General features: G+C 39.2%; 1 protein-coding gene across 1 annotated transcript; it reads right to left on the reverse strand.

Annotated features, from left to right (window-relative positions):
- Window positions 1–1,990: 1,990 nt before the first annotated feature.
- Window positions 1,991–20,401, reverse strand: aprt (adenine phosphoribosyltransferase). The gene is made up of 5 exons (XM_061911146.1): window positions 20,220–20,401; window positions 15,425–15,528; window positions 14,395–14,528; window positions 10,174–10,252; window positions 1,991–2,576 (listed from the first exon to the last, which is right to left on the reverse strand). Exons 1-5 carry the CDS (start codon window positions 20,306–20,308, stop codon window positions 2,437–2,439), a joined length of 546 nt encoding a protein of 181 aa, XP_061767130.1. The 5' UTR covers window positions 20,309–20,401; the 3' UTR covers window positions 1,991–2,436.
- Window positions 20,402–22,109: the final 1,708 nt, after the last annotated feature.

Consider the following 22,109-nt stretch of genomic DNA (forward strand, 5'->3'; position numbering starts at 1 on the left):
ATATATTTATAAAGGATTTTTGAATTGTTGCTAGTTTTAGAATATTTTTGAAAAATCTCACGTACCCCTTGGCATACCTTCAAGTACCCCCAGGGGTACGCTTACCCCCATTTGAGAACCACTGCTCTAAGTGGGGAGCGTTTCCAGAGTGTCAGCCTGTAAGAAGATTTTTATAACAAAGTTGTAAAGCTTAATGATGTATCAGATCTATCATATTGTAGGTGTTTTTGGTTGTTTTTTTTAACCTTGGAATTCATATTTTTCTGTGTGTTTTGCCTTTTTTTGTGTTTCGCTTTAATATAAAACATGTCGATCGATGGTGTGGCGTTCACATGTTGTCAATATTCAGTGTTTTATCTTTCATAGTTAATATTATAAATTCCACATTCTTAATTTTCAAGTACACTCTGGGTGTCATTCAGTATAAAAATGTAAAATTGCATTCCGTTTTTTAAGGCGGTCTGTCATAAAGTTTTTAGCATTCAATCAGACATTATTATGAGGTTTTGTAATAGTGTTCCTAAAAATAGATATACCGGCTCCCAGACACATTTTTTCTCTAAATTTGGCCCCTGAGTCAAAATAATTGCCCAAGCCTGGCGTACGTAAATGACCGTGGGTGGTTTACTTCAACTGCGAGCAAGGGTCATTGTTAGTTGCCGTTATTAAAATACATACCTTATTTTTCGGAGTATAAATTGCTCCGGAGTATAAGTCGCACCTGCCGAAAATGCATAATAGAGAAGGAAAAAAAAACATATATACAGTGGGGCAAAAAAATATTTAGTCAGCCACCGATTGTGCAAGTTCTCCCACTTAAAATGATGACAGAGGTCTGTAATTTTCATCATAGGTACACTTCAACTGTGAGAGACAGAATGTAAAAAAAAAAAATCCAGGAATTCACATTGTAGGAATTTTTAAGAATTTATTTGTAAATTATGGTGGAAAATAAGTATTTGGTCAACCATTCAAAGCTCTCACTGATGGAAAGAGATTTTGGCTCAAAATCTCACGATACATGGCCCCATTCATTCTTTCCTTAACACGGATCAATCGTCCTGTCCCCTTAGTAGAAAAACAGCACCAAAGCATGATGTTTCCACCCCCATGCTTCACAGTAGGTGTGGTGTTCTTGGGATACAACTCAGTATTCTTCTTCCTCCAAACACGACGAGTTGAGTTTATACCAAAATGGATACATGGATTATACAACAGAGGATTGGGAGAATGTCATGTGGTCAGATGAAACCAAAATAGAACTTTTTGGTCTCCCATCGAAAATGTGTGGTGCATTATGAAGCGTAAAATACGACAGCAGAGACCCTGGACTGTTGAACGAATGAAGCTCCACATAAAACAAGAATGGGAAAGAATTCCACTTTCAAAGCTTCAGCAATTAGTTTCCTCAGTTCCCTAACGTTTATTGAGTGTTGTTAAAAGAAAAGGTGATGTAACACAGTGGTGAACATGCCCTTTCCCAACTACTTTGGCACGTGTTGCAGCCATGAAATTCTAAGTTTATTATTATCTACAAAAAAAAAAGTTTATGAGTTTGAACATCAAATATCTTGTCTTTGTAGTGCATTCAATTGAATATGGGTTGAAAAGGTTTTGCAAATCATTGTATTCTGTTTATATTTACATCCAACACAATTTCCCAACTCATATGGAAATGGGGTTTGCACTACAGAATCATTTTAGACCACCTGGTGTTTTTTCTTTAAAGATCGCCTGACCAAGCACTTAATAAAAAATTCCAATAATCCAACCTCGAGGTTACAAAGGTATTTTACTTTTCTTCAGCATTAGCAAACGGTGGAAAATGCTGTGTTTGGACTTGTAATGCTGGAAAATGTTTAAATGATTGTGAGCAATCACACAAATAAATCATGACTTTTTTCGTCCCAACAGCAGGGGGAGCTATTAGATAAACTTTTGTACAGCGGGAGAAGCTTTTAATAATAATAATAATAATCTAAAAAAAGAATAAGGATTACATGTCTTTTATTCAAAGCGTACACAAAATTAATACAGTATATAGTATATGACATTATTACAAGCTTGCTAAAATACACTTTAAGTGACATATGGAATAGGCAAGTTGCAATTAAAGGCCGTAGTTACAAACAGTATTAGCGATGAATTCTCTACATTTCAAGGAATCATTTTTAGTGCAAATTTCTTCTTCTGATGTTAAGAAATGATCAAATGTATCTTAATAATTGCTAATGCACTCTTTCTATTGATTTGATCCTCTACATTCTTTACAACAGTTTGTTAACAAAATATGAAATCACAGGGCATTTCAAACAGGAATGGACAGCATTTTACTTTTGAATAACATTTTAAAAACGATATGGCTTTTTCTTTTTTTTCCTTCGGTGCGGTGAAGTATGCTTGAAATGGCATGGAATGGCAGGCACGCACCTGTGATCAGTACTGAACCAGAGAGACGACCCTGTGTGGTTTCAGCCGGTCGATACCTTTTAGCTCCGTCAGTTCAATAACTACCAAGCAGCCTTGAACCTCTGCATGTCTTTTCTTCATCAGCTCACATGCTGCAAACAGAGTACCTAAAGCAAAAACACAATCTAAAATTAGAAACCAAAATACAATTTGTTGAGTAATGCAGTTTGCAAATGTTTCAGCTTCATGTAAAATGTAAGAGATGTGGTAAGAAATTGTGTCCTCATACACTAAACAAAATATACATATACATAATATATACATACTTTTGTTTTTGCTCCTGTTTTTCAGGAGTTGAATTAAAAGATATAAACTCTTACTATTTATGCGAAAGACCTGTTCTCCTCAAATAGTGTTCAAAGATCTATATAAATCTGTATTAGTAAGTATTTTTTCTTGGCCAAGATAATCCATCCCACCTCACAGGTGTGCCATATCAAGATGCTGATTAAACAGCATGATTAGTGCACAGATGTGCCTTAGGCTGTCCACAATAAAAAAAAACACTCTGAAATTTCCAGTTTTATCATACACCAAACGTTTTGAGGGACTGTGCAGTTGGCATGCTGACGGCAGGAATGTCCACTTGAGCTGTTGCCCGTGAATTGAATGCTCATTTCTCTACCCTAAGCAACTACGAAAGGTGTTTCAGAGAATTTGGCAGTACATCCAACCAGCCTCAAAATATTAGACTACATGTAACCACACCAGCCCAGGAGCTCCACATCTAGCAGGTGCACCTCCATGATTGTCTGAGACCAGCCACACGGACAGCTGCTTCTACAATTGGTTTGCATAACCTAAAAATGTCTGCACAAACTGTGATAGACTGGTTCAGGGAAGCTCATCCACATGTTCATCATCGAAACAGACTTGATCTGGCACGCTGGAGAGGTATTCTCTTCACGGATGAATCCCGGTTTTTCACTGTTCAGGACAGATGGCAGACAGCGTGTGTGGTAGAACGGTTTGCTGATATCAACATTGTAAATGGATTGGCCCATGGTGGGGTGTGGGGTTATGGTATGGGTATGTTTTGGACAACAAACGCAAGTGAATTTTATTGATGGCATTTTAATGCACATAGATACCATGACAAGATCCTGAGACCCATTTTTGTCATTCACCCGAGACCATCACTTCATGTTGCAAAATGACAATGCAAATCTGTTTCTTTTCTCCAACAATCGATGCACTTCAGAATATTCTGTTTAAATTTGTGAAGCAAATAAACAGTCTCCTTTTCATTACATTTGTTGCTACGTTTTTATTGAATGGTATCTGCTTCCGTGTCGTATCCTGCACGTTGAAACTGGGGCATGCCCGATACATAGGGTCCTCTCCGGTCACACACACCCCCTCTAGAGATCTGATTTCTAATCGCATAATCCAGGTCTGTTAGTCCGACTTTTGGAAAACCAAACACGATCGAATTGAGGTGTTTCCATGGACTGTCGGAGGCTTATTTAAAGTCGAACTATTGGAGAACTTGGACTTATTTAGTGCGGGGTTCGGAAACCAGTTACTTTTCCCCCCAAAAATGTCCTAAACATCAATTGAAATACTCTGTTATCGCAAAAAAGACCTTAGCGCTCGTTTGGGCCCTTCCGTTTTTTGACGTGTACGTGGATTCTGGATTTGTAACCGTGTTTTTTGACCATAAACCTCCGGCTAACGCGTCAGGCTTCACTAACGCGCCAGGCTTCACTGCTCCAAGCTTATACTCTCAAGATTCGGCACACAATGTGGTGGCAGATGCCCTATCTCGGGCGGATTGAGGTACAATCCTACTTTTCATATTACCCGTATTCCTTATTGTAGACGTCGCGGTGAGCACTGTTTTTTTTTTTTTTTGGGGCATGTTGGCCCTCTTACATGAGGGTTTACGCCAAAAGTGAATACCTGCTATTTCTATACTAATGACTTAAACTACAAAGAAGGTTCTCTGCTCTGCGCAAGGGATCACTAGAGATTTTCAGACCAGCCCATTTATAGCGCCAAAAAACAACACCACAATAATGGAATACTTAAAGATCTCGTTTGATATAGTCCCACACCAGGGCATTATTGCTTGCATTTTGAAACCGAAATACTACTGTATTTACAATGCCATTACATCTCAAGTAAGGACAGAAAGAACAAATTATTTTCCTCCGCTGGGTGGCTGCGCTCTTACTTTAAGGGGGAAAAGCTTTGTCATCCAGAAAGAATAGGTGGAATCTAGTCAGAATGTCCCCTAGAGGGGAAGTGTTCAAGGCTCTTTCGACTAGCAAGAGGCCTCTGGGAAAACCCAGGACTCGAGGTTTATCAACTGGCCTTGGAGCGCCTTGGGATCTTCAAGAGCAGCAAGACAAAGTAATCAGAGCCCGGAAGAAAATGGATGAAGACACGCCTGCACGCACACAGACACAGAGAGAATGTGGAATTACAGAAAAAGTAACGTATTTTTCGGACTATAAGTCGCAGGTTTTTTTTATAGTTTTGCCAGGGGTGCGACTTATACTCAGGAGCGACTTATGTGTGAAATTATTAACACATTACCGTAAAATATCAAATAATATTATTTAGCTCATTCACGTAAGAGACAAGACGTATAAGATTTAATGAGATTTATCGATTAGGAGTGACAGATTGTTTGGTAAACGTATAGCATGTTCTATATGTTATAGTTATTTGAATGACTCTTACCATAATATGTTAAGTTAACATACCAGGCACCTTCTCAGTTGGTTATTTATGCGTCATATAACGTACACTTAATCAGCCTGTTGTTCACTATTCTATATTTATTTTAAATTGCCTTTCAAATGTCTTTTTTTGGTGTTGGGTTTTATCAAAAACATTTCCCCAAAAAATGCGACTTAAACTCCAGTGCGACTTATATATGTTTTTTTCCTTCTTTAATTATGCCTTTTCGGCAGGTGCGACTTATATTCCGGAGCGATTTATACTCCGAAAAATACGGTAGACATGTTGGAACATTAATATGAATCTCGAACATGTCTAAACAATCACAAAAAAAATAATCGATATGAAATCAATATGAAACATGAAATGAACATCCACAATTCGATGTCCAATCCTTGAGCCCTCTGGCTCTTGAAACTGCGGCCCTCTTCATTATGTCTTACTCCCTTAAATGATTTATATTATTCAATTAATGACGTTTTGGTTATTCAATACAATTGAATTGTGTCAATATGTTGAAATATATTTCATTGTATTATTAGTTTGTATTACCGTATTTCCTTGAATTGCCGCCAGGCATATAATATGCGCCTGCCTTGAATTACTGCCTGGTCAAACTCACTCACCAAATTTATAAGCGCATGCTTACTTTTACCGCCGGGACAAGGTCGCCCACCCCTGTCGTCTTTTTCAAAATGGCGGAGGAGTTTTTTTTTTGCTTTTACTACACTGATGGTTGTGATATAAAACAACTTTAACACTCTTACTAATATGTGCCACACTCTGTGAACCCACACCAAACAAGAATGACAAACGCATTTCGAAAGAACATCAGCTCTGTAACACATTATAAACGCGACATAACACTTACCCAGAATGCAATGCATCTATGACTCTTGGCTATATTATACACCCCGCTAGCACCAAACCCCACGCCGCCCCCCCCCCCCCCCCTCTCCGTACGTCGGTTGAGGTGGGCGGGGTTGGGGGCGCTTGTATAATATAGCCAAGAGTCATGGATGCATTGGAATTCTGGGTAATTCTTATGTTGCGTTTATAATGTGTTACAGAGCCGATGTTCTCCAGAAATGTGTTTGGTGTGGGTTCACAGAGTGTGGCGCATATTAGTAAGAGTGTTGAAGTCGTTTATATCACAACCATCAGAGTAAAAGGTATGGCTGTTGACTAAGTGTGCATTGCAATCTCGGCACGCAGACACCATGGTGTAAAGGTGGGCGCAATGACATGTTGTAGAGCAGTGGTCGCAGAAGAATTTTTGATACATTTTTTATTTTTTATCATTCTCAATTTTTGCTGCATATCATTGGTAAGCGCAGGGGTGAGAAGAGGATTTAAAATGATTAGCGCTTGCTTACTTTTACCGCATGCCTTGAATAAGCGCAGGAGTGAGAAGAGGTTTTAAATTAATAAGCGCCCCGGCGGCTTTTCAAGGAAATACGGTATATTTAAATCATATCAGAGTACTGTGTCGGTAACAATTATTTTTTATTTTATTTCTCTGTTACATTTCAACATGTTGAGTCAGTCTGCTTTTAATCTGAGAGTCTTGTTTGGCTGTGAAAGAGCTAACACATGTCTCCATTTGTGAATAAACTACACTGCAATAATAAACATGAGTTGCAAAATCCCATCTGTGTGCCTCGTCATCATCAACGCACACCAGAACATAACACAGTTTAGTCGCAACACGCAAACCGCCCTTGCTACATTAGCGATTATTTACAATTTAAAATAAGGAAAAAGAAATGTAAAGCAATCCCAAAAAAGTGCAGCCCCTTTTAAAGGCTTCATTATGCTACAACATATGCAACCAATGACTATTTGGATTGTTGATTAGTCATCGACCATCCTTACGATTAGTCGACTAATTAGATCATAAGGTACCTTATTAGTGGCTCTAATTTAGCCATTGGCTTTTGAATTAAGCTTGAGATATGACAAGTCATAAAGGCCGACCTGGACATACAGGTGCTGGTCATATTATTAGAATATCATGAAAAAGTTGATTTATTTCATTAATTCCATTTTGAAAGTCAAACTTGTAGAATGTATACATTCATTCCAAACAGACTGATACATTTCAAGTGTTTTTTGCCAAAAAGAAGATGATTATAGCTGACAACCAATGAAAACCCTAAATTCAACATCTCAGAAAATTAGAATATGGTGAAAAGGTCAGATATTGAAGACACCTGGTGCCACACTCTAATTAGCTAACTAACTCAAAACACCTGGAAAAGCCTTTAAATGGTCTCTCGTTTTGATTCTGTATGACACACAATTATGGGGAAGACTGCTGACTTGACAACTGTCCAAAAGATGACCATTGATACTTTAAAGAAGGAGGGCAAGACACAAAAGGTCATTGCCTAAGAGGTTGGATGTTCCCAGAGCTCTGTGTCCAAGCACATTAATAGAGAGGCGAAGGGAAGACAAAGATGTGGTAGAAAAAAGTGTAGAAGGAAGTTGGATAACCGCGCTCTGGAGAGGATTGTCAAACAAAACCGATTCAAAAATGTGGGGGAGATCCACAAAGAGTGGACTGCAGCTGGAGTCAGTGCTTCAAGAACCACCTTGCACCGACGTATGCAAGATATGGGCTTCAGCTGTCGCATTCCTTGTGTAAAGCCACTCTTGAATAAAAGACGAGGTCAAAAGTGTCTCGTCTGGGCTCAAGACAAAAAGGACTGGACTGCTGCTGAGTGGTCCAAAGTTATGTTTTCAGATGAAAGTAAATTTTGTATCTCTTTTGGAAATCAAGGTCCCAGAGTCTGGAGGAAGACAGGAGAGGCACAGAATCCACGTTGCCTGAAGTCCAGTGTCAAATTTCCACAATCGGTAATGGTCTGGGTTGCCATGTCATCTGCTGGTGTTGGTCCACTGTGTTTCCTGAGGTCTAGGGTCAATGCAGCAGTCTACCAGGAAGTTTTAGAACACTTTATGCTGCCTTCCGCGGACCAATTTTATGGAGGTGAAGATTTCATTTTCCAACATGACTTGGCACCTGCACACAGTGCCAAATCTACCAGTACCTGGTTTAAGGACCATGGTATCCCTGTTCTTGATTGGCCTGCAAACTCACCTGACCTTAAGCCCATAGAAAACCTATGGGGTATTGTGAAGCGGAAGTTGCGAGATGCCAGACCCAACAATGCCGAAGAGCTGAAGGCCACTATTAAAGCAACCTGAGCTCTCATAACACCTGAGGAGTGCAACAGACTGGTGGACTCCATGCCACGCCGTACGCCGTATTGCTGCAGCAATTCAGGCAAAAGGAGCTGCAACTAAGTATTGATTGCCGTACATGCTGAAACTTTCCATGTTCATGCTTTTCAGTTGGCCCACATTTCTAAAAAATATTTTTTGGTACTAGTCGTAACTAATATTCTAATTTTCTGAGATACTGAATTTGGGATTTTCAGTATTTGTCAGTACTAATCATCAAAATTTAAAGAAATAAACATTTCAAATATATCACTATGTGTGTAATGAATTGATATAATATGTAAGTTTCATGTTCTGAATATAATTACTGAAATAAATCAACTTTTTCATGATATTCTAATAATATGAACAGCACTTGTATTTGTTCCATAGTGGAGTAAACCCTCTTGCCAGTCATTCAGTCTCTTTGTTTCTGTGCTAGCATGCACACACTGTGCCGCAAGTGAGCCATGTAAGGAGAAAACACAAGGTAGTGTAGTAGAAAATAGAGTAAAAAAAATGATTGCAAAGTCAAATGCCATATCCCCGGTGTGAGAATAATTCGCCTCTAAAAGTAATGTACAAGATTCACTGATCCACACAAATGAGGCAGTATATCGAATGTCAAAAGTTACTGAAGTTTGTGGCTTATTTGGAGTTTTATTTTTATGGTGCAAGGGGGCAGTTTTTTTTAACATGTGGCAGAAAAAAATCATATATCACTTGACTATAAAGTGCTCATTAACGTGAGAGTGGGTTTTGACTTTGTCTTTTTTGCCTATGAAAAAAAAAAAAAAATTGACAATTTAATAAAAAAGATATACGGTATTTCCTTGAATAGCCGCCGGGGCGCGAATTAATTTACTGCATGCTAATTAATTTACTGCATGCGGTAAAAGTAAGCAGGCGCTAAAAAATGTAAAACCTCTTCTCACCCCTGCGCTTACCAATGGCATGCAGTAAAAATTGAGTGTGATATAAAAAGAAAACATTTTAAAAATTCTTCTGCGGCCACGACCCGGTGGTTGGCGCCCACCTTTACACCATGCTATCTGCGTGCCGGTCGGACGCATGCATATCGCTGCTTCTCATATGAGATTGCAATAAATACTTGGTCAACAGCCATAACTTTTACACTGATGGTTGGGATATAAACAACTTTCACACTCTTATTAATATGCGCCACACTCTGTGAACCCACACCAAACACATTTCTGGAGAACATTGGCTCTGTAACACATTATAAACGCAACATAAGAATTACCCAGAATTCCAATGCATCCATGACTCTTGGCTGTATTATACACGCGACCCCAACCCTGCCCACCTCAACCGGCGCACGGAGAGATGGGGGGGGGGTGTATAATATAGCCAAGAGTCATGGATGCATTGGAATTCTGGGTAATTATTATGTTGTGTTTATAATGTGTTACAGAGCCAATGTTCTCCAGAAATGTGTTTGATGTAGGTTCACAGAATGTGGCGCATATTAGTAAGTGTTAAAGAAAAGTTGTTTTATATCACAACCATCAGTGTGATCTGTATGGCTGTGGAACAAGACCCCTGGTTTACACATAGTAAAAGCAAAGAAAAAACCTCCTGCGCCATTTTGGAAATGACGACAGGGGAAGTGTCACTCGTGACGTCACGACTTTGACCCGGCGGTAAAAGTAAGCATGCGCTAATAAATTTGGGGAGCAAGTTTGACCTAGCAGTAATTCAGGGCAGGTGCATACTATATGCCCTGCGGCAATTCAAGGAAGTATGGTATACAAATAAAAACATTAATACCTCCAGTCGCCAAAAGGTCATCCACAATCAGAATTTTTTGCCCTGGAGCCACTGCATCCTCCTGGATCTCTGCTTCTGCCTTTGGATAACAGTAGAATACATCATGTAGTTTGAAGAGTGTTGGAAAAACTTCAAGCAAACTTTTACACTTCTTATTCAAAAATGGAAAACTGTTAAAAATAAATAAATAAAAAATAAGATCAAATACGAAGACAAACTATCAAAAGACAAGTACAGCAAACTATTATTGTAGAGTGATTATTGTCAATTTATATCTCTTAAGCTGCACTATTGTGCCTTTTATTTCTTTATAGTCAAGCTCAGGGCCCAGGACCAAAATTGGGCCGGGGGCCGAAAGTGGACTGCATTCAAAGTAACATGCAGCGTGTGTATGTACTGTACGTATACACACATATATACACACACACGTTATGTATACAGTATCATCATCATCGGCGGTCACTCGTGGTCGAGTATGACTGTCCTCCTTCCTGGTCCTTGTGGGTCTTCAGGTGGGCGTGGAGGCCGATTCTGGACCCGATTATTCTGGGGCAATGTGGACAAGGGAATGTAGTGGTGATGGGTTTGGGTTGGGCCTGTTTGATGGATGCTCTCTCCTTTCTTAGTCTGCGCTTGTCTTGTGCAGCATGGCGGAGGTCGTCATTGTATTGCGCGGCACCCTCACGGACAAGGTTTCTCCACATCGTCCTGTCTGTTGCCTTGACTTCCCAAGACTTAAGGTCTATGCGACACTTTGTCAGGTTTGCCTTGATGTTATCCTTAAATCTCTTCTTTTGACCTCCCGGGGCCCGTTTCCCTTCAACAAGCTGGGAATAAAGGACTTGTTTTGGGAGGCGAGAGTCAGGCATGCGGACTACATGGCCAGTCCACCTGAGTTGGTTTCGGGCAATCGTGGCAGTGATGGTGGGCAAGCCAGCCTCCTCCAGGACGCTGGTGTTGGTGCGTCGGTCCTCCCAGCTGATCCTGAGGATTTTTCTGAGACATCTTTGATGGTAGGTCTCGAGTGCTTTTAAGTGCCTGCTGTAGGTGGTCCAGGCTTCTGACCCATACATAAGGGTCGGGAGCACGACTGCTTTGTAGACCAGGATTTTGGTCTTTGCTTGGAGGTCACGGTTCTCGAAGACTCGCTTCCTCAGCCTTGAGAAGGCCCCGCTGGCACAGCTGAGGCGGTGGTGAATTTCATCGTCAATGACAGCTTTAGATGACAGGAGGCTCCCGAGATATGGGAAGTGGTCCACATTTTCCAGTCGGATTTTGTCAATTGAGAGGTTTGGTGGCAGGACAGGCGCACTACTGTTTGGTGGTGGTTGGTGGAGGATTTGGGTTTTCTTTATATTGATGGCAAGACCAAGCTGTTTGTAGGCCTTCGCAAAAGCAGACAGAGTGCACTGAAGGTCTTCTTCTGAGAGGGCTACGAGGGCATTATCGTCTGCATACTGCAGCTCCATGATGGATATGGTGGTGGTTTGACCTTTAGCCCTGAAACGGTTGATGTTGAGGAGTTGACCGTCTGTTCGGTACATTATTTCGACTCCCTGGGGCAGATGTCTGTTTGTGAGATGGAGGATAGCAGCAACAAAAATGGAGAATAGTGTTGGAGCGATGACACATCCCTGTTTTACACCTGTGTCTACCCTAAAGGGTTCTGTTTCATCTCCACTGCCACTGAGCACTGTGGCTGACATGTTATCATGCAGTAGTCTCAGTACCCGGATGTATTTGTCTGGGCAGCCAATCTTGGACAGAACCAGCCAAAGGGCCTGACGGTTAACCGAGTCAAAGGCTTTGGTGAGGTCTATGAAGGCCATGTATAGTGATTGGTTTTGTTCCCGGCATTTTTCTTGCAGTTGTCGTGTGATGAAAATCATGTCTGTGGTGCCTCTGCCTGGGCGAAATCCACTCTGAGACTCAGGAAGCACGCTTTCTGACAGGGGGGTGAGTCTGTTGGCCAAAACCCGAGCGAGGGCTTTCCCTATAGTGGACAGGAGAGATATACTGTATACATACGTATACACGTGTGTGTATGTGTATATATATACACAGGGGGGCAAAAAGGTATTTAGTCAGCCACAAATTGTGCAAGTTCTCCCACTTAAAATGATGACAGAGGTCTGTAATTTTCATCATAGGTACACTTCAACAGCGAGAGACAGAATGTGAAAAAAAAAATCCAGGAATTCACATTGTAGGAATTTTAAAGAATTTATTTGTAAATTATGGTGGAAAATAAGTATTTGGTCAACCATTCAAAGCTCTCACTGATGGAAGGAGGTTTTGGCTCAAAATCTCACGATACATGGCCCCATTCATTCTTTCCTTAACACGGTTTAATTGTCCTGTCCCCTTAGCAGAAAAACAGCCCCAAAGCATGATGTGTCCACCCCCATGCTTCACAGTAGATATGGTGTTCTTGGGATGCAACTCAGTATTCTTCTTCCTCCAAACATGACGAGTTGAGTTTATACCAAAAAGTTCTATTTTGGTTTCATCTGACCACATGACATTCTTCCAATCGTCTGCTGTACCATCCATGTATCCATTTTGGTATAAACTCAACTCGTCGTGTTTGGAGGAAGAAGAATACTGAGTTGCATCCCAAGAACGCCATACCTACTGTGAAGCATGGGGGTGGAAAAATCATGCTTTGGGGCTGTTTTTCTGCTAAGGGGACAGGACGATTGATCCGTGTTGTAAATTCAGGGCTTCCATGAAATGCTGTGAAATCAGTGCACAATCAGTAGCAGACTTGCATCTAAAGCCTCTTTTCTCTCAGGTGTTGCTTCTACACTCCCCGCCTATTACAAGAAAAGGTGAAGTTTTTGTACGGCTGTTCTTTTTTTTTTTTTTACATCCCTGACAGGAATTTATTAATGTTGTTTAAAGAAAAGGAAAAAATACACACACACAGGCAGAGGGCACTTTTTAAGACGAGGCAAAAAAGGGCAGGGGCTCAAGCACCCATAGGGCCCTATGTGTGCACGTGCCTGCATATTAGGGCTGTGAATCTTTGGGTATCCCACGATTCGATTCAATATCGATTCTTGGGGTCATGATTCGATAATATATAGATTTTTTCGATTCGATTCGATTCAAAAAAGATATTTTTCCGATTCAAAACGATTCTGTATTCATTCAATACATAGGATTTCAGCAGGATCTACCCCCAGTTTGCTGACATGCCAGCAGAGTAGTAGATTAAAAAAAAAAAAGCTTTTATAATTGTAAAGGACAATGTTTTATCAACTAATTGCAACAATGTAAATTTGTTTTAACTATTAAACAAACCAAAAATATGACTTATTTTATTTTTGTGAAAACATTGGACACAGTGTGTTGTCAAGCTTATGAGATGCGATGCAAGTGTAAGTCACTGTGACACTATTGTTCTTTTTTTATTATTTTTATAAATGTCTAATGATAATGTCAATGAGGGATTTTTAATCACTGCTATGCTGAAATTATAACTAATATTGATACTGTTGTTGATAATATTAATTTTTGTTTCATTACTTTTGGTTTGTTCTGTGTCGTGTTTGTGTCTCCTCTCAATTGCTCTGTTTATTGCAGTTCTGAGTGTTGCTGGGTCAGGTTTGGTTTTGGAATTGGATTGAATTGTTATGGTATTGCTGTGTATTGGTTTGGTGGATTGATTAAAAAAAAAAAAAAATGTTTTTAAAAAAAAAAAAAGAGAATCGATTCTGAATCGCACAACGTAAACGATTAGATTCGTATTCGAATCGATTTTTTCCCACACCCCTAATACATATATATATATATACATATACACACACACACACGCACGCACACACACACGCGCACACACATATGTATATATTTATATTCAAAAAGCCCATACTTATGTATGAGTACATATATTTATAATAATATAATAGAGATATATTTATAATAAATGGTTATTAAGAGTATGTGAAAGTTCAACTCCTACCTTGCTTACTTCCTTGACAACCTTCTTAAGGATTTTTTATCGATCAGAAATATCAAGCAGCTAACATGCGCCAAACATGGATAAGTGTGGAGAGTGTTTAGCATTCTCCCATCAACCCTTGTAATGGTTTAGATAGTTAATTTTGTCGAATGGCTGTTTTTTTAAAATATCCAAGTTTAATGAGCAGATTATGTTATGTGTGACCAGGTTTGTTGAATGTTTGGGGTGTGTGCGCATGTGTTTCTTCTTCTTACCTTGCCATACTCCAACTCATAGGCCACAGACACAGTAGTTCCTGGCAGTTTGCCTTTCTTCCTGACCATGATAAAACCAATTCCCAGACGCTGAGCAAGAAGAGGTCCAAATAGGAAACCGCGAGCATCCAAACCTAGTCAGTCAAACACATGCCGACACAAACACGCAAGTGGTACATTAATGACAGGTGGTAGAAAGAGTACTAATATAATTTAAAAGTACAGTCACTTTTGTGAGGTCTTACTCAAGTACAAGTTAAAAGTAGAGGTCCGAGAATCTACTCAACTCCATAAAGATGTCAGATCAGCATGTGACAACGGATAAAGAGCCATCTCTTTGCTACCGCTACATCAAATTGTTTGACTGTTTTGTAGTTTCTGGCGGTATAGCTCGGTTGGTAGAGCAGCCGTGCCAGCAACTTGAGGGTTGCAGGTTCGATTCCCGCTTCCGCCATCCTAGTCACTGCCGTTGTGTCCTTGGGCAAGACACTTTACCCACGTGCTCCCAGTGCCACCCACACTGGTTTAAATGTAACTTAGATATTGGGTTTCACTATGTAAAGTGCTTTGAGTCACTAGAGAAAAGCGCTATATAAATATAATTCACTTCACTTCACTTCACTTTTTTGTGGCTACTAACTTATTAAGGGTTCTAATGAAAAATAGTCCAACATATAAGAGAAATTAAGGCCACTATTCATGTTGTGCTGAAAAAGTCTCTAAGATTGAATGATTTGAGCGCCATGGACACCATTTGTATGTATATATATTGTATGAATGCTCTAATGCAGTTATTGTGTGAAAGTTCACACATGTTATTCTACAACATTTTTCATATTTGTAATATTGTTCTTATTAATCACAAACTATTGTTGTTTTTTTTATTCTGGCTTTTTTGACGGCTTATTTTTGCACAATTCTCAACTGAGTTATCGATCAAAGACCAAAATGTTCATGCCATTGATTATCCAAAAATTTCAATTAAGTCCTATAATAGAGGCATATTAGATTAAGTTTGTAAGTTTCTTACCTACAATCAGATCAACCTCCCAGTGATTGATTTTCACATGCTCTTCAAACAGGTCAATAACAGCTGTCAAAGCAGTGGGATCCTTCAGGATGGGGCCTATATCTCTGCAGAACACACAACATTTACATTCTATTTCATTTATGGTAACATCTGTTAGTCCCTCTTGGAATTTGTCAGCTTTTTTTGTGAATGTTGCGGCTTAAAATTCCTGAATTTGCAGCAGCTTTTTCAGAACAAAAACCATAACTCTCAGTCACAGCAGGTGAGAGAAGGACACTGTGTTGAGAAAATTAAAGCAACATCTAATATTTTTCCTCTTCCGATGTATACTTTTTGTATGGGACAAATGTGTCCGTCTCCGATACAGTCCACACTTGTCGCCATCTAATCACAATGCGTCTCTTAAAGGCCTACTGAAATGAGATTTTCTTATTCAAACGGGGCTAGCAGGTCCATTCTATGTGTCATACTTGATCATTTCGCGATATTGCCATATTTTTGCTGAAAGGATTTAGTTGAGAACATCCACGATAAAGTTCGCATCTGTCGGTGTTAAGAGAAAAGCCCTGCCTCTACCGGAAGTCGCAGACGATGACGTCGCAAGTGTGGGGGCTCCTCACATATTCACATTGTTTTTAATGGGAGCCTCCAACAAAAAGTGCTATTCGGATCGAGAAAACGACAATTTCCCCATTAATTTGAGCGAGGATGAAAGATTTGTGTTTGAGGATATTGATAGCGACGGACTAGAAAAAAAAAAAAAAAAACATAAAAAAACTAGCTAAAAAAAAACAAAACGCGATTGCATTGGGACGGATTCCGATGTTTTTAACACATTTACCAGGATAATTCTGGGAAATCCCTTATCTTTCTATTGTGTTGCTAGTGTTTTAGTGAGTTTAACAGTACCTGATAGTCGGAAGGGTGTCTCCACGGGTGTGTTGACGCGCAGTGTCTCAGGGGAGTCGACGGCAGCTATTGACGGCATAAGCTCAGCTTTTCTCCGGTAAGAACTGACTTTTTAACCACAATTTTCTCACCGAAACCTGCTGATTGACATTCGGTTGGGATCCATGTTTGCTTGACCGCTCTGATCCATAGGAAAGTTTCAGCTCCCGGAATTTTAAACAAGGAATCACCGTGTGTTTGTGTGGCTAAAGGCTAAAGCTTCCCAACTCCATCTTTCTACTGTGACTTTGCCAATATTATTTGAAAAAATTGCAATTCAGCAACACACATGTCCAAAAAACTGTATAATTATGCCGTTAAAGCAGACGACATTTAGCTGTGTGTGTGCGTAGCGCTCATACTTCCTAAAAACGCGTGACGTCTTGCGTACACGTCATCATTATGCAACGTTTTCAAGACAAAACTCCCGGGAAATTTAAAATTGTAATTTAGTAAACTAAAAAAGCCGTATTGGCATGTGTTGCAAAGTTAATATTTCATCATTGATATATAAACTATCAGACTGCGTGGTGGGTAGTAGTGGGTTTCAGTAGGCCTTAAAGCGCACGTTGAGACTGTAGGCTATGGAAGTGAAGCTAGGGAAATAAAGTAAAACGAAGCAAACAGTGTTGTTTACTCCGAGGGAACATTTACTGGAACCAAGTCCAAGTAGTTGCTTTGCGCCATGTTTTCTCGAGCCAAAAGGCTATGATGTGCATGCGCTGACTTCGTTTCCAGGAAGTAAACAGTGTTGCCTAAAATGCATGGATAAATGACGGTATTTCGATAATTAAAAATGTAAACATTATTACTAACCGTCTGAAATTTTACAGTAGTTTATCATTATACCTTTTTTTTCTTTTTGTTTATTTGTTCTGTCCAGTCACTCAGGACAATCATATTGTTGATGTGGAGGCCCATAACTGGTGTACAGATTTACTTTACAAAGGAGACATTTGGGATACATCTCTTGTTGCCTTATTTGTATTTGACTTTATTGAATGGATTCATATTAATGTTTGGCACAGCCGGACTGGAGGTGAAACTTTACTATGGATCATAGTGGACATGGATCCCAACCGAATGTCAACCAGCAGGTTTCGATGAGAAAATTGTGGTTAAAAAGTTGCTTCTTACCGGATATCAGCTGAGCTTGTGCCCTCCATACAGCTGCCGTCGACTTCCCTGACACACTGCGCGTCAACACCCGGCCGTGGACGTACACTTCCGAGTATCAGGTACTGTTAAACTTACTAAAACACTAGCAACACAATAGAAAGATAAGGGATTTCCCAGGATGATCCTAGTAAATGTCTCTGAAAACATATGAATCCTTCCCAATGCAATTTTTTTACCTTTTTTTTTTTTTTTTATAGTCCGTAGATATCAATATCCTGAAACACAAATCTTTCATCCTCGCTCAAATTAATGGGGAAATTGTCGTTTTCTCGGTCCGAATAGCTGTTTTTGTTGGAGGCTCCCATTAAAAACAATGTAAATATGTGAGGAGCCATCAAAATTTGACGTCATCGTCTGCGACTTCCGGTAGAGGCAGGGCTTTTCTCCAGTTGCAAACTTTATCGAGGATGTTCTTTACTAAATCCTTTCAGCAAAAATATGGCAATATCGCGAAATGATCAAGTATGACACATGGAATGGACCTGCTATCCCCGTTTAAATAAGAAAATCTAATTTCAGTAGGCCTTTAATAACTGTTTAATAAATACACTTTTGGTAATTTGACTTAGTTGTGATTTCCCTCTTTGCATGAACGTTTAAAATGAGGATATATAAATGCAGTATGAACAAGAATGTTTTAATGTAGACACATGAAATCATCATACTGCTGTGATTATATGTATCAAGTGTTCATTCAAGGCTAAGGCAAAAATATCGAGATATATATTGTGTATCATGACATGGCCTTAAATATCGAGATATTAAAAAACCATATCGCCCAGCCCTAGTGTATACGTTTGGAACAAACTATATTTGTTGTTACTTTTGGAACATTTTACCACAAAGGGGAAGGTGCCGAGGAATTGATGTCCCAGGGCTCACGTCGCCTCTGGAGTGGGTGTTTAGTAACAAGTTCCTGTTCTGACCTTTTTTCCCCACGAAACAAACGTGAGTTTTAAATAGACGGTGGACGTTCAAGTATGAGCGCGGCTCAAAACAGAATGTTTTGGTAAGTTATGGGGGAAAGACAAATAAGTTTCGACGATGCGTATAATTCATGGAAGGACTGACCAGTTAAAGGCCTACTGAAACCCACTACTACCCATCACGCAGTCTGATAGTTTATATATCAATGATAAAATAATAACATACAGCCTTTTTAGTTTACTAAATTGCAATTTTAAATTTCCCGGGAGTTTCGTCTTGAAAACGTCGTGTAATGATGACATGTACGCAAGACGTCATGGGTTTTTAGGAAATATGAGCGCTGCACACACACACACAGCTAAAAGTTGTCTGCTTTAACCGCATAATTACACAGTATTTTGGAGATCTGTGTTGCTGAATTGCAATTTGTTCAACTAATATTGGAGAAGTCAAAGTAGAAAGATGGAGTAGGGAAGTTTTAGCCTTTAGCCACACAAACACACGGTGATTCCTTGTTTAAAATTCCTGCTGGTGAAACTTTACTATGGATAAGAGCGGTTAAGCCAACATGAATCACGACCGAATCTCAACCAGCAGGTTTCGGTGAGAAAATTGTGGTAAAAAGTCGCTTCTTACCGGAGATCAGCTGTGCTTGTGCCGTCCATGGCTGCCGTCGACTCCCCTGAGACATTGGCGTCAACACACCCGTGGAGACACACCTCCGACTATCAGGTATGTTAAACTCACTAAAACACTAGCCACACAATAGAAAGATAAGGGATTTCCCAGAATTATCCGAGTGAATGTGTCTCAAAACATCGGAATCCGTCCCAATGCAATCGCGTTTTGTTTTTGTTTTTTACTTGTTTTTTTCTCTAGTCCGTCGCTATCAATATCCTCAAACACGAATCTTTCATCCTCGCTCAAATTAATGGGGAAACTGTCGTTTTCTCGGTCCGAATAGCACTTTTTGTGTGAGGCTACCATTAAAATCAATGTGAGTATGTGAGGAGCCCCCACACTTGTGACGTCATCGTCTGCCACTTCCGGTAAAGGCAGGGCTGTTTTGTCAGCACCAAAAGTTGCGAACTTTATTGTGGATGTTCTCTACTAAATCCTTTCAGCAAAATATAGCAATATCGCGAAATGATCAAGTATGACACATAGAATGGACCTAGCTGCTATCCCCGTTTAAATAAGAAAATCTCATTTCAGTAGGCCTTTAAAATTAAATATTAAACATTTACTAGTCTTCTGATTTACAGACGAAAAATGTCAAATCACATTAAATGTTTTTTGGATTCATCACTATACAGTGTACATCCACGACAGAACTACTGACTAAACTACTACCAAGTGTGGATTCAGGCCTATATCAAGTTCCAGCTGGTAACACTACATTATTATATTTTATAAACAGTAAACCAAGTTGTGGTAGTAGTTTAGTCAGTAGTTCTGTCGTGGATGTACACTGTATAGTGATGAATCCAATAAACATTTGATTTGATTTGATTTGTGTGAATGTTGTTGGTCTATCTGTGTTGGCACTGCGATGAGGTGGCGACTTGTCTAGGGTGTAACCCGCCTTCCGCCCGATTGCAGCTGAGGTAGGCGCCAGCGCCCCCCGCGACCCCAAAAGGGAATAAGCGGTAGAAATGGATGGATGGATGGATGATTTGAATTGACGTTAAATTTGCAAATTGCGCAATTGTTGTTGTGCTTACAACAACAGCAAGATTACCTGAATAAAATGCCCCTCTTCGGAAAGTCTGGGACCGCATGGATACGGCTGCGAAGCAGCTGGAGTTTTGGTTCTGAACTTCTATCCATTTTGCCAGTTTGTAGAGTTTTGCAAGTGTTGTTGTTACTGTTACTAATCGATCGTCACCAGAAGATCCAATCGGTCCACGCATGCGCGAAGACTACGTCACTTCCTAGACTTCTATTTTTTTTTTTATATAAACCTTTAGTTATAAATTTCAGCATTTGCAAACATTTGAGAAATAAAAATAAAAGTAAGCACAAAAGAAGAACTTCTATTTTTTTTCAAGTAGGTCTACCCATAGATGTCGTCATAGACCACTACTTCCTATTGGCGCTGACGAGCCGGGGCCGTCCATCCATCCATTTACTACCGCCTATTCCCTTTGGGGTCGCTGGTGCCTATCTCAGCTACAATCGGGCGGAAGGCGGGATACACCCTGGACAAGTCGCAACTCAAACCGGTAAATATCTGTCTCGTGACAGGATCAATGAAGTGTCAGCACATTTAATCCATCATAACTTTCCCAATAATTGACTGATTTCCACACGTTTTTTAATACAAACTTTATACATGTAGGTATGGTAGAGTGCAAATGAATTGTCATGTATTAATATATACAGTGGGATAACTAATAATACAATATTCAGACTAGACCGTAGGACAGGGGTCACGAACCTTTTTGAAACCAAGAGCTACTTCTTGGTTACTGATTAATGCGAAGGGCTACCAGTTTGATACACACTTAAATAAATTGACAGAAATAGCCAATGTGCTCAATTTAACTTTAATAAATAAATTTATATATATATAAAAAAAAAAGGGTATTTCTGTCCGTCATTCCGTCGTACATTTTTTTCCCTTTTACGGAAGGTTTTTTGTAGAGAATAAATGATGAAAAAAACACTTAGTTGAACGGTTTAAAAGAGGAGAAAACACGAAAAAAATTAAAATTAAATTTTGAAACAGTTTATTTTCAATTACGACTCTTTAAAATTCAACCGAAAAAAATGAAGAGTAAAAACTAGCTAATTCGAATCTTTTTGAAAAAATAATAATTTATGGAACATCATTAGTAATTTTTCCTGATGAAGATTAATTTTAGAATTTTTACGACATGTTTTAAATAGATTGAAAACCAATCTGCCTTTTGTTAGAATATAACAAATTGGACCAAGCTATATTTCTAAAAAAGACAAATCATTATTTCTTCAAAAGACTTTGAAATAAGATTTAAATTTGATTCTACAGATTTTCTAGATTTGCCAGAATAATTTTTGGGAATTTTAATCATAAGTTTGAAGAAATATTTCACAAATATTCTTCGTCGAAAAAACAGAAGCTAAAATTAAAAATTAAAATAAAATGTATCTCGTATTCTTTCCAATAACAAAAAAAAATAATAATACTTGAACATTGATTTAAATTGTCAGGAACGAAGAAGAAGGAATTTAAAAGGTAAAAAGGTATGTGTTTAAAAATCTTAAAATCATTTTTAAGGTTGTATTTTTTTCTCTAAAATTGTCTTTCTGAAAGTTATAGGAAGCAAAGTAAAAAAATTAATGAATTTATTTAAACAAGTGAAGACCAAGTCTTTAAAATCATTTCTTGGATTTTCAAATTCTATTTGAGTTTTGTCTCTTACAATTAAAAATGTCGAGCAAAGCGAGACCAGCTTGCTAGTAAATAAATAAAATTTAAAAAATAGAGGCAACTCACTGGTAAGTGCTGCTATTTGAGCTATTTTTAGAACAGGCCAGCGGGCTACTCATCGGTCGTTACGGGCTACCCGGTGCCCGCGGGCGCCACGTTGGTGACCCCTGCCGTAGGATATACTTTTTATTCATCCCACAATGTGAAAACTACATT

This window comes from Nerophis ophidion, linkage group LG09, assembly GCF_033978795.1.
Source record: "Nerophis ophidion isolate RoL-2023_Sa linkage group LG09, RoL_Noph_v1.0, whole genome shotgun sequence".
In the NCBI taxonomy this organism is placed as follows: domain Eukaryota; kingdom Metazoa; phylum Chordata; class Actinopteri; order Syngnathiformes; family Syngnathidae; genus Nerophis; species Nerophis ophidion.